This window comes from Labeo rohita, chromosome 3 (genome assembly GCF_022985175.1).
Source record: "Labeo rohita strain BAU-BD-2019 chromosome 3, IGBB_LRoh.1.0, whole genome shotgun sequence".
NCBI lineage: Eukaryota > Metazoa > Chordata > Actinopteri > Cypriniformes > Cyprinidae > Labeo > Labeo rohita.
The window spans coordinates 4,294,260-4,306,774 of NC_066871.1; the positions used below are offsets into that span (position 1 = coordinate 4,294,260).

General features: G+C 36.4%; 2 protein-coding genes across 3 annotated transcripts; both read left to right on the top strand.

The window, feature by feature from the left end:
- The first annotated feature begins 3 nt into the window (after window positions 1–3).
- On the top strand, window positions 4–6,139 carry btr02 (bloodthirsty-related gene family, member 2). 2 transcript variants are annotated; one of them, XM_051106017.1, is made up of 7 exons: window positions 4–93; window positions 2,157–2,476; window positions 2,668–2,751; window positions 2,902–3,126; window positions 4,346–4,487; window positions 4,741–4,767; window positions 5,182–6,139. In XM_051106017.1, the coding sequence occupies exons 2-7, from the start codon at window positions 2,183–2,185 to the stop codon at window positions 5,724–5,726; spliced, it is 1,317 nt and encodes a 438-aa protein (XP_050961974.1). In that variant the 5' UTR covers window positions 4–93; window positions 2,157–2,182; the 3' UTR covers window positions 5,727–6,139. The 2 variants fall into 2 exon arrangements, with proteins under 2 accessions (XP_050961974.1, XP_050961975.1); XM_051106018.1 differs by having other exon boundaries at window positions 6–93; window positions 2,181–2,476.
- A 4,143-nt stretch (window positions 6,140–10,282) lies between these two features.
- Window positions 10,283–11,169, top strand: cldnk (claudin k). Its single transcript, XM_051106019.1, has one exon. The coding sequence runs from the start codon at window positions 10,283–10,285 to the stop codon at window positions 10,931–10,933; it is 651 nt and encodes a 216-aa protein (XP_050961976.1). The 3' UTR covers window positions 10,934–11,169.
- The last annotated feature ends 1,346 nt before the right edge of the window (window positions 11,170–12,515 follow it).

Below are 12,515 nucleotides of genomic sequence, written 5' to 3' on the forward strand. Positions count from 1 at the left end.
CTGAAAACACACCTGTGCACTTTATGGTCTAGTTCACTTTATGAAACTCACCGTAGGAGACGTGAACAACTCCCTACATCTGCTGAAGTACAGGTAAGATCCAATGAGATTACCATTAACTATTGTCCTGAAACTTTGAATGTTAGCTCACAATGTAAAGGGCAACAGGTACAATACAGCTTTTTAAAAAGATAATTTAAATAAGTGGTACATATTTGAATTGCGTAACTGTATAATACAACTACATTTCAAAATACACCGTTCATTTTTAAGTTTGACCAGTTACTAAACGTTTACGGCTGCCGTTTCCAAAACATGTTTGAAAATTTGGCCCGAGACCTGCTAGATAAATATTTATATTTGTCCTGATGACGACATGAGTTCTGGTTTAACTTGTTCTTCTCCATACCGCACGCTCAACAGAGGCCTCCGAAGTTCCCCATTACACTCAATGGAATGCTACACAAACGCATTATATAAGCATTTGGAAATATTTACATAGACACAATAGCTCGAGCTTTCCTCTTTATATGAGAGTTATTTCAGAAAGTCAAGTTAGCCTATAAAGAGCACAACATAATGTGTGTGTTTTTTGGGGGTTTTTTTACCCTGGAATGTTGTGTTAAATAAGAATGACAGGAATTTTCCGGTATCTTATCTAAGTTAATGTGTTTCTATCCAGACCATCAATAGTCACTTATTCATGGTGACTGGGACAAAACAGGCTATACAAATAACCACATTTGTGCACCACACATTTATTAAATTGTGAAAAAATGTGAACCTATATACTGAACTTTTAAAGGGTTTATGCATGTCTTAAAAAGGTCTTTGCCCTTCCACAGATTAAATGGTCTTAATTTAGAGCAGAAAGTTGTACATTGCTAAGTCATGGTATTAAATAATAATGACTTGTTTGTATTTGACAGTACAAATATCTAAAGTCCTTAAATTAAAATGCGTTTACTTCAAATGCACACAGACATGGCACTGAGGAAGGGTTAATACCTGAAAACGCTCTGCACTTTTGCAAATTTTGCACTTTTGAACATTTTTGTGACCTCTAATCAATAAATGAAATAAGCCTTTTTGGCTGAATCTGAATGAGTGAGGATCTCCATCTTGTATATTATATTTTTGGATCTACGACCTTTTCTATTTGTGCATTTTACTTCAAATGCAAAATATATGTGACCCTGCAGCACAAAACCAGTCTTAAGTAGCACAGGAATATTTGTAGCAATAGTCAACAATACATTGCATGGGTCAAAATGATCGATTTTTCTTTATGCCAAAAATCATTAGGATATTAAGTAAAAATCGTGCTTCATAAAGATATTTTGTAAATTTCCTTCCTAAATATATATCAAAACTTCATTTTTGATTAATAATATGCATTGCTAAGAACTTCATTTGGACAACTTTTGGCGATTTTCTCAATATTTTGATTTTTTTTTTTTTTTTTATCTTAAGATTCCAGATTTTCAAACAGAAAATTTTGTACAGATGATGTATAAATCTCAATTTCAAAAAATTGACCTTTATGACTGGTTTGTGGTCCAGGGTCACATATAAGAATTTTTTTTTTTTCGCAACACAATTTTTTCAAGTTTTTATTTAGGTATTTATTTATTTATTTATTTTGTAAAATGGGTTAAAACATAATGGAGGTTGGTGGAAGTTGTATTTTTAAGTGTTGCTAATACAACTTATTGACATTTACATTTAGAGGTCATATTGAAATATTGTGTTCCCTTCAATTTATTCATGAAATTTTCTGTCCTTGGTTTTAAAAACTTACCTAAAAGTCTTACATTTATCTTCATAAATCATGCAAAAAACCTGTTATAAAAGAGGAGGATTTTTAAAAAATAACCCTTTCTTCTCGTCAGTATGTTATATTTTTTAACACTATAATTTAACAGATTTTTATTTAATACATGAATTTAATACACAACACATTTATGTGGATATTTGGTAGATCTATTATAAACTACAAATCATTTTGTTGGAAATGTTGCTGTTTTCAAAAGTATTTGACAAGGAAATTTGACTTGCTAAATATTTTTGACTTGTATTTTTACAAAGCTTTAAAAAGTATCATAATTAAATGTGATTTGCAACACAGAATAGTACTTTCATGTTTATTCTGACAGTTTTGTGACATCGTGGTCTCTCAGGAATGGAATCTACCATCAGTCTCCTGTCTGAGAAGCACTTCCTGTGCTCTCTGTGTGAGGAGATCTTCAGCAACCCAGTGACAACACCCTGCGGACACAGCTTTTGTAAAGCATGTCTCCGTGTTTACTGGAGCCGCAGCGGGTCAGACGAGTGTCCGCTCTGTAGGAGGGAATTTGGCTCCAGACCCCATATCAGCGTAAATCGCATACTGGCGGACGTCACTGAAAACTACAGGAAGACACGTTTGGCTGCTAAATCTAGGTTTTTCAGTATGGATGAACTTCAAGATGAACCTGTGAGTACTTTCATTTAAAAAAAACATAAATGTATACTGTATAATAAAATAAAATCAGATTTCAATAACTGACGGTGCAATATGAGTTAGTCAAAGTCCGTTACACAATGTGAACAATATGCACAACATTCCTAAACAAAAACAAATTGACAATTTTGTGATTTCGTTTTTCACTCATGTACTACAAACAGAAGAATGCAGGGGAGGTGGAGCAAATGATTCATGAAAGAGTTCAGAAGATTGAGAAACTTCAGAATTCCTTAAAGCTCTTAAAGGTACAGTATGTGACCGATGCAACACAGTGAATGAAACCATGACTGCAATTATTTTTATTTTGCTGTGAATTATTCTGGGTAATCTTTTTTTTTTTAATTTAAAATGAGAATGGCTATTTCTAAAAGAAAACCTGTTCTTCCTCCAAACAGAGCACTTGTCTCCGAGAGGTTCAGGAAAGTCAAAGGGTGTTTTCTTCTCTGCTGAGCATGTTAGAGAAGAGCCATAAACTGGTAGTGGCTGCAGTTGAGCAGAAACAAAAAGAGGCGGAGAAAAGGGTTGAAAGACTTGTGAAAGACCTGGAGAAAGAAATCCTTGAACTGGAAAATGGACACACTAATCCTGAGACCTTAAATGACAAAGAGCGTCTTAAAAAGGTAACCGTATTTAATTTCTCTTTTTAAAACACAGTCTTTTATAAAAGCCATGGCGCTCTCAAACCACACATCATGTTCCCACGCGGTACAAAAATACATCGCGAAGCAAAAAGCACACCAAGAGACAAGACAGAGCAGTACTTTTTGTATAAAACAAAGTCTCAGCTTTCTTATTTTATCATTTTGAAAGAAATGTAAACATTTCAAGTGGCATGTCAACCAATGATTTCTTTCTCTTTACTAGAAAAAGCATGAAATAAACATAAATGAACATAAAAAGGTATCTTTTTTTTAACTGCGGAAAGCTGTCAGTATGCACCATTTTTCAAGTTCAAGTCTACTGATGTTAATCTACTCTCTAGTTTGGTTTGTTTGTTAGAAAAAAAAAATGACAGATTCTGTGTTATGATTGGTCAGATCACCTGTCAGTCAAACTCCCTGCGAAATGTCAATTACCATCACAGAATTACAGAAGAACCATAAAAAAAATTAAGTGTTAAAAAATTAACAGTTTTTTTTTTTTTTTTTTTGTTACATTGTGTAATTGTTAGAGGTAAATCACTTTTCTCGTTTTGTTTGCAAGCATTTTTTTTTTTTTTTTTTTTCTTTTTAACTTGTGCCGTAGTCTTTGAGTTTATGTTAAGTATTGTAAAGTATTGTTCTCCCCAAAGTGAAAAAAAATCAGGAATCATTTACTCACACTCATGTTGTTCCAAACCTATTATTTTTAGTACAACATGAAGAATTTCATGAAAAGAGTTCTTTCCACACAGCTAGTGATGTCTGTTTATTAAAGCCTCAGAAAGAACCAAAGAACAGAATAAAAGTAGTTAGCATGACTTGTGCGTTATGTTTGAAGTCCTCTGAAGTCATGCAGTAGCTATAAGAACAGATCGAATTTTCTGTTGTTTTTTTTTTTAAATCTTCTCCTTTGCCGTAGTTCTAATGACTCGCTCTCCATCCCATAACTTGGCACGTCACATTTTGTTAATGTCTGCAGAATGTATTAAATATCAGACTGATCCTTAAGGAGACTTAAAATATGGACATGAGTTATATGGACATTGTTGTTGTTGTTCTTGTTGGAAGTATTTTAGGGAAAGAAGCATCACACTTTTCTTTGTGCTGCATAGAAAAAAACAGCATACAGATTTGGAATGACAAAAAATAATAATTTTTCCTTGTGCATAAAGAATAATTAATGTATTTTCATCTACAGAGCTTTAGTGATATACCGCGAGCGATGAGAGACTGGTCTAAAGTCACACTGGAGACTGATCCTTGTGTTGGCTTCACCAGGCAGGCTGTGGGAGACTTCATTGATACAGTCACGATTGAAGCTAAAAGACTGTCTAAAGCTGGTACGACTGCATGTGCATATGTGTAATCCAGATTATGTTATTAACTACAATTTTCCTCATGTAAATTTACAATCATTAACAGACTAAAATTTGTAAGTAATATACCCAGCCTGCCAATTTAGAAAAATGTGGTGTAGTAGTAACTTATTAAGCTAAATCATGATCCTCTGAAAGCATTTTAAATAGCAAAGCATAATTTAGCATCATTTTGTATGCTATTTATGTTTCATATGCAATTTGTTCTTTTTTTCAGAACTGAAGAGGCTACAGAAGTACTCAGGTGTGTTTTCATTGTACATTTATGACCCTGGACCACAAAAGCTGAATAAATAAGCTTTCCATTTATAACATTTGGCTGAGATACAACTATATGAAAATCTGGAAAAAATCAAAATGTCCTTAAAGTTGTCTAAATGAAGTTCTTAGCAATGCATGCTAATCAAAAAAATAAGTTTTAATATATTTAAGGTAGGAAATTTACAAAATATCTTCATGGAACATCATCTTTACTCAATATCCCAAAGATTTTAGCATAAAAAAAGATAATTTTGACCCATACAATGTATTGTTGTCTATTGCTACAAATATACCCATGCTACTTAAGACTTAGTAAGGTTTTGTGGTCCAGGGTCACATTTTATAAAATTAGTTTTATGTCATCTGTGGAAAGCTAATTATCCGTCTTCCTTTTCAGCTGATATAAATCTGAATCCTCGAACAGCTCAAGCTTACCTCTACATCTCTGAAGACAGGAAGGAGGTTAGACATGCCAATAAGCGACAAGAAGTCCCAGAAAACCCCAAAAGGTTTGACCGGGTGGCTAACGTGATGTCTAAGGAAGCCTTTAGCTATGGAAGACACCTTTGGGAAGTGGAGGTTGGAGACAAGACTGACTGGGATCTGGGAGTAGCCAAACAATCTGTCAACAGAAAGGGAAAATTCACGATAAGCCCAGCCAACGGCTTCTGGATGCTTAGCCTAAGGAATGGCACTCAATACATTGCTAACACATTCCCTCCAACTTTCTTCAGCCTCAGTCACAAACCTAAAAGAGTGTCTGTTTACCTGGACTTTGAGGAAGGACGTGTGTCTTTCTATTGTGTGGATACAGGGACTCATATTTACACTTTCAACGATACTTTCACAGATAAGCTCCACCCCATCTTCAGCCCGGGACGACCCCATGGGGAAAAGAACACTGCTCCCCTTATTATCAGCAGCAGCTGCTGCAGCATCTGAAACAATATGCTAGCTCTTACAGCCTTTTCAATTTCTATACCATTGCCATTATAGGATGCAATTAATTGTATTACAAAAAACACCTTATTATTTATTACTGGTGCTTGTTAAAACCTTGTATGTTATTTTTTTATTACTACACTACAAACATGAATGATACCTCAAACTGTCCAATAATTTTCAGGAGAGGTGGACTATTTTTTTTAAGCGATCAGACTTACAATCAAGCTGATAGATGATAAAACAAGCCAAAAAAAATAAAATAAAATCCAAGCAACTCCATGTGAAAAAGAGGTACACTTTAGTGTTCTTCAAATCTTAAAAGTATGTTTAAAAAAAAACTTAACTTGCAAATAATATAATATTAATGAAAAAAGGCCATTTGTGTATAGTTTATATATATATATATATATATATATATATATATATATATATATATATATATTTATTTATTTAATATATTATATTTTATATATTATATGCAGCTTCATCATCACAAATGTGCAATTACAAATATATATTTACATTAGGGTCAAACGATTAATTGTGGTTAATCACATCCAAAATAAAAGTTTACTGTACTGTAGTATGTTTACTCTGTATATTTATTATGCATATATAAATACACAAACATACATGTATATATTTTTTAAAATATTTATACCTGTATATAATTTAGATTATAAATATAAATATTTTACTTATAAATCTAAAATATTTTCCCTTAATATATATACATGTATGTGTGTATTTATATATACATAATAAATATACACAGTACACACACATATAGTATATAAACAGAAACTTTTATTTTGGATGCGATTAATCGCGATTAATCGTTTGACAGTCCTAATTTAAATACATGACTTTCAAAAGAAATGACATTAAAGTATGTATTAGTTTACCATGATTTATAGTCACTATGTTTGGCAGTACACTTTAACTGTATTTCACAGACAATTATTATGAAATTATATACAGTATAAAGATGTACTTAAGTCCTACTTAAATGAGTCAACTAAATGCATTTAATATATAGAAAAAACTTTTAGATCACTTAAGCAACCAACAACATCACAGGATCATGGTGATGAATTTTAGTTGTTGTTATTACAGTTTTTATAGCTTATTACAGCCAAATTATGATGACAAAGACAGTCTGATTCAATCTAGTGAAAATGAGAAGATTCTAATCCAAAATGCCAACAATTGAATTTTTTATTTATTTATTTATTTATTCCCTAAATGTTACTTGTAACTTTACACATAAGCCATTGTCATGAGACATGAAAGTAAGATGTAAAGTAAGACGAAAGTAAGACACTGTGAACTTTTATGAAAGCAAACTGAAAGAAAGGTAGTAAGAAACAACTTCACTTCAAGGGACAAGAAGGCGAAGGATGAAAAAGAGGACTAGATGAATGGGGTTGGGTTGGGGATGGAGGAGCGCGAGGGCGAGAGAACAGCGACCCATTGTGCTGGTCCACCAGGCACTGGGAGACACACTCAAGACACATTAACGCATTCACACACTGACACGAACGCGCACATAAGCGCGTGCTTCTGCCCACCGCTACACAGACCCAAGCTGGCATCCCAGAGGGCAGCACTTCACTCCTGTCCTTGCCTGTGAAACTTACAACCCAAGTGGCATTCACCCTAGCTGAGCCTCTTCAGAGGTCTGAATCTGTAGATCTCACCTGCATCACAGGTTTATGGCATTTCGGGTCAAGCTCTGTATCCAGACCGAAGGTACCCAACGCAAGAAGGTGGAGGATTAGCAGATGAGTTATTGTGGAGGGAGTTAAACTTCAGAGACTTTGTTGTCATCCATCAGGTAACAACAATTTCAGTCATGTATCTTGGTAAATAACTTCATATGTTATTTAAAAAACTAACAATATTGTCTAGGCTGTTTTTAAATGTGTTTTTAAGGTTCACGATTGAGGCTAAATGCTTATGCAGCACAGCATTCAGAATTGACATAAACAGACTCAAGTCTGCTTGGCCCACTCTGAATGTTTCAAAGAAAGCTTCTTGTGTCCAGAGGCTCCTCATGTTTTTTTGAGATAATCCACTCACCCCACCAGGCGTAGCTCTACACCCACCACAGTGTGAAAAGAACCCATTCTCTCAGATGTATAGTGAATCCAGTAATGCTCACTGTACATAACAGTGCCCAAATATTTATGTATAAAACCACATGAATATTTAATGGAATGTTCTGGGTTACAAGTTAACTTGCATAAACAGCATTAGCACAGAAATGTACTAAAAACATCATGAAATGATACAATAGAAGCACATTGTTTTAGTAATATTGCCACAAGACATACAGTACACTACAAGATTTTAGTTCTGTATTTCCCAAGTTAATGCAGTTCAGTGACAAAAGCCAGAAATCGAAAGCAAACAGGTGCTTGTTCTCGTGACAGTCTGAAAAATGTACATTGCAGATGCCTGAGAGATATTTAGCATGTTTAAAATCTAGACCTGTCTAGATGTTTAGAAGTCAAATGTGTTTTGATTGGAAAAGACCTTTGCGATGACAGACAGTTGTGTAGTGTGTAAACAACTAAAGTCCAAAGACTTTGAAAGTTGTATAGTTTTAGGCACTTGTTAGCATGTGACTAGTGTGATAAATCACTTAGGGACCTTATATTATAAGCTTTCTCGAATCTAATCTTTTATCTTTAACATCATAACCATGTAATGCCACTAAACCAGACAAACGACATATGCATTAGTACCAGAAAGTGGCTTTTTACCTGGACCCAAAAAGATATTTTAATCACAGGAACAATCTCCAGAATGGATAACCAGCAGTTAATCTGCCAAAAAAGTAAATCCACCTCAAGGTCGACTGTACGGCTTACATAACAAACATGTTTACTGAGTAACACATAAGTACATGAGCTTCACATTTCCGATTTAAACCACAAGTTTTGCCTTTCCAGATAGCACACATACATCTGCAAGATGTCTGTTAAAGATCTCTTGATCTGGAAAGCATCTGCTGTGTACAAACATCTGACAGACGTCTGTGAGATGTCAGTTTTACATGCATTCTAAATCATAAACCTAAAAGACATCTAATAGACGTCTGTTTGACATCTGATCTTGCAGGTGAGCAAACACTCTAAAAAATATGTCTTCCAGATGTAAATGTAGACGTCAAATAGACGTCTCCCAGAGGTATGTGTGCTATCAAGGTATTTTCAAATCGAAATGGTCTCAGAAAACAAAAAGTTAAAAAAGATACCTTTAGAGGTACAATAGCTTGACACTGGGAAAGCCCCTTGAAAGGGTCCTCTTTGTGACTTATCTATCCCTATACCAGGGGTGGCGAACCTTGATCCTGGAGAGCTGCAGCTCTGCAGAGTTTTGCTTGAACCCTAATCAAACACACCTGAACAAGCTAATCAAGGTCTGAAGGGTTACGAGGAAGCTACAGGCAGGTGAGTTTTTATTAGGGTTGGAACTGAACTCTGCAGAACTATGGCTCTCCAGGACCAGAGTTCGCCACCCCTGCCCTATACAGTTCATAGTAGTACCTTACGGGTACTCTAAGGTACTTGAATGTACCTTTTAGAAGTAGGTACAAACAGGGTACATCTGAGGGTACAAGCCCAGTTCTACCCTACAGACAAGCAATTTTGTATGCCACAAATACTGTTGATAGTGCTTAACTCTGAGTGCTCCAGTAGGCCAGCTTCCAACAAATCTTACTTCCAACCCCAGTTAAACACAATTGGACCAGCTAATCAAGATCTTATATATTAATAGAAACTTCTAGGCTGGTGTCTTTTGGCAGGTTGAAACTAAATTCTACAGGACTTGGCCCCCCAGGAGCAGGTTTGGAAACACCTGGCTTAAATTGAGCCCAGAACTTCCCTTTAATACAGGTGTGTCCTATATCCGGCCATGTTCCTATAGAGCAGGGGTGTCCAAACTCGATCCTGGAGGGCGGGTGTCCTGCAGAGTTTAGCTTCAACTTGCTTTACCACACCTGCTAGGAAGTTTCTATTATGCCTAGTAAAAGCTTGAGTAGCTGGTTCAGGTGTGTTTAAGTGGGGTTGGAGCTAAACTCTGCAGGAGACCTGCCCTCCAGAACCGAGTTTGGGCACCCCTGCTATAGAGTTTATCTCCAGCACACCTACTTGGAAGGTTACAGTGAACCTGAAGACCTTGATTAGCAGGTTTAGGTGTGTTTAATTAGGGATAGTGCTAAACTGGATGGTGGCCCTCCTGGAGCATGATTCTACATGACTGGTTTAAGGCCGTTAATTTTTTAGAAACATTTCGGAGAGTCACAAATATAAGACCTATTAGTATGTGTTCTATCTGTAACAACATCTGGTAACTTTCTCTAACTTGTACGCATTTGTTTCAATCCTCAGGTCCACTGGTCAGTCTACGCACTTCATATATTGGAACTCACTTTGGAAGGACTTTGTCTTCGCAATTCTCATTGACGTTGAAGTATATCGAAGGTTTTTATCTGTGCCATCCATCAGACTCCTCCAAGTGATCATTCTTGGAAAAGATTCATCATGGCAACTACCGGCATGCAGCTGCTCGGCCTGGTTCTGTCCATCATAGGCTGGGTGGGCGGGTTCCTGGTGTGCACCCTGCCCATGTGGAGGGTCACCGCCTTCATCGGAAACAACATTGTAACGGCGCAGATCACATGGGAGGGCCTGTGGATGAATTGTATTTGGCAGAGCACAGGTGAGATTCAGTGCAAGGTCTATGACAGCTTGCTGGCTCTTCCTAGTGACATGAAGGCCGCTCGGGGTTTGACGGTTCTTGCTTTGCTCATCTGCACCCTGGCACTCACGCTGGGTATTCTGGGTATCAAGTGCACCGAGTGCGTGGGTCTGCCAAGCCTCAAGGCGCGCTTGGCCCGCGTGTCTGGCGTGCTCTTTGTCATCGCAGGGTTCCTCATCCTTGTTCCTGTCTGCTGGACGGCCCATTCCATCATCAGGGATTTCTATGACCCCTATGTGGCGGCCCCTCACAAACGTGAGCTCGGCCCTGCACTCTACCTGGGCTGGGGTGGTTCGGCTTTGCTGTTGATCGGTGGCTCTCTACTCTACGCAGGGTCCAATCCACCTGGGATTCCCTCTTCTCCTACATTTAGTAGCGGCGAGAGCAGCCCACGTCGAGCGGGAGGAGCAGCCCAGGTCAAGGGTTATGTTTAATGACCAGCAGCAACACACCAGTCCCCGAAAGCCTTCTCTGCTAGAGTTTCCCATTGTGATAGATTCGAGTTAATTTTAATCTATTTTTTATCATTCAGAATATTTCTGTAGTCTGACGGAGGTAGTGAATAGAAATGTGAAATCAAGTTTCCTTGCCACCTCTAATGTCCACTTATAAGTCTGTCTTTCTCTGCATTGGTCTATTATGTTATTCAATAATAAAACCTTAAATCCTTTATAGTGTCATCTTTTAATTCTTTGGAGGTCTGTCCATTTATGAAGATGATTGATGATGTCACTCATGATTTTTAAAGGGATAGTTCACCAAAAATGAAAATTCTGTCATAATTTTTTTCACCCTCTTGTTGGTCTAAACCTGTATGACTTCTGTTCACTTTTTAAACGCAAATGAAGATATTTTTAACATTTCTGTCCCTCCCCTGATAGCACATGTACTTCATGGAGACATCTATTTGATATCTGCATTGTACATCTGCAAGACGTGTTTTTAGATTGTTTGGTCATCTGCAATATGTCTATAGGACGTTTCTTATCAGGCATCAAATAACTGTCTATTAGATGTCTTTAAGATGTTTATGATTTATAATGTAACCAGATAGCACACGGCTTGATCTGGAAAGCATCTGCTGTGTACAAACATCTGACAGACGTCTGTAAGATGTCCGTTTTACATACATTCTAAATCACAAACATCTTAAAGACATCTAATAGACATCTATTTGACATCTGATAGGAACCGTCCTATAGACGTATTGCAGATGAGCAAACACTCTAAAAAAATACATCTTCGAGATGTAAATGCAGGCATCAAATAGACGTCTCCCAGATGTGTGTGTGCTATCAGGGTATGTAAAACTGACATCCTAAAGATGTTTGTATACAGCAGATGCTTTCCAGGTCAAGCAATCTTTAAGAGACATCTTGCAGATGTACATGTGCTATCTGGGCCACGGAAGAGACATTAAAGAAATCTTTCTTGAAGAAATTTTTGCAAAAACTTTAATGCATTCGCATGACACAAGAACAAACCTCATCGGTTCTGGTGCAAAAAACAAGTACGGTTTACTATTTTTGATGTGCTCTATGTATGTGCATTGATTAGTGTTTATATGTGAATAAAAGACTAAATTAAATCTGTTCATCAAGTGATTATGTTTCTTCAGAAAACATGGATTCATTCATTCATATGGATTACTTCCACAAAGTTTTTATTAAAATTTTAAGTGTCAAAGTTTTAGAGGCGTGGACTTTCAATGGAAGGACAGAAAACAGGTTTCATTTAAAATATGTTTCTTTGTGTTTGTAAGATAAATGATAGTCTTACAGCTTTGGAACAATGTGAGGCTGTGTAAATGATAGCAGATTTTTTTTTTTTTTTTTTTAGGGTGAACTATCCCTTTAAGATGGTAACATTATTTAATAGAATACCAAACATAAAATGTTTCTGAATGGTAAATGCTCACCCTCATGTTACTCTACATCTGAATGACCTACTTTCTTCACAAAAGAGATATTTTGAACAACATTGGACTCCACTGATTTTCTTTGCATGGGCAAAAAG

Coding starts and splice junctions, on each gene's coding strand:
- btr02 (XM_051106017.1), top strand. CDS start 2,183: ATGGAATCTACCATCAGTCTCCTGTCTGAGAAGCACTTCCTGTGCTCT. Junction 3,127..4,345: donor ACAAAGAGCGTCTTAAAAAG/GTAACCGTATTT, acceptor TTTCATCTACAG/AGCTTTAGTGATATACCGCG. Junction 4,488..4,740: donor TAAAAGACTGTCTAAAGCTG/GTACGACTGCAT, acceptor TCTTTTTTTCAG/AACTGAAGAGGCTACAGAAG.
- cldnk (XM_051106019.1), top strand. CDS start 10,283: ATGGCAACTACCGGCATGCAGCTGCTCGGCCTGGTTCTGTCCATCATA.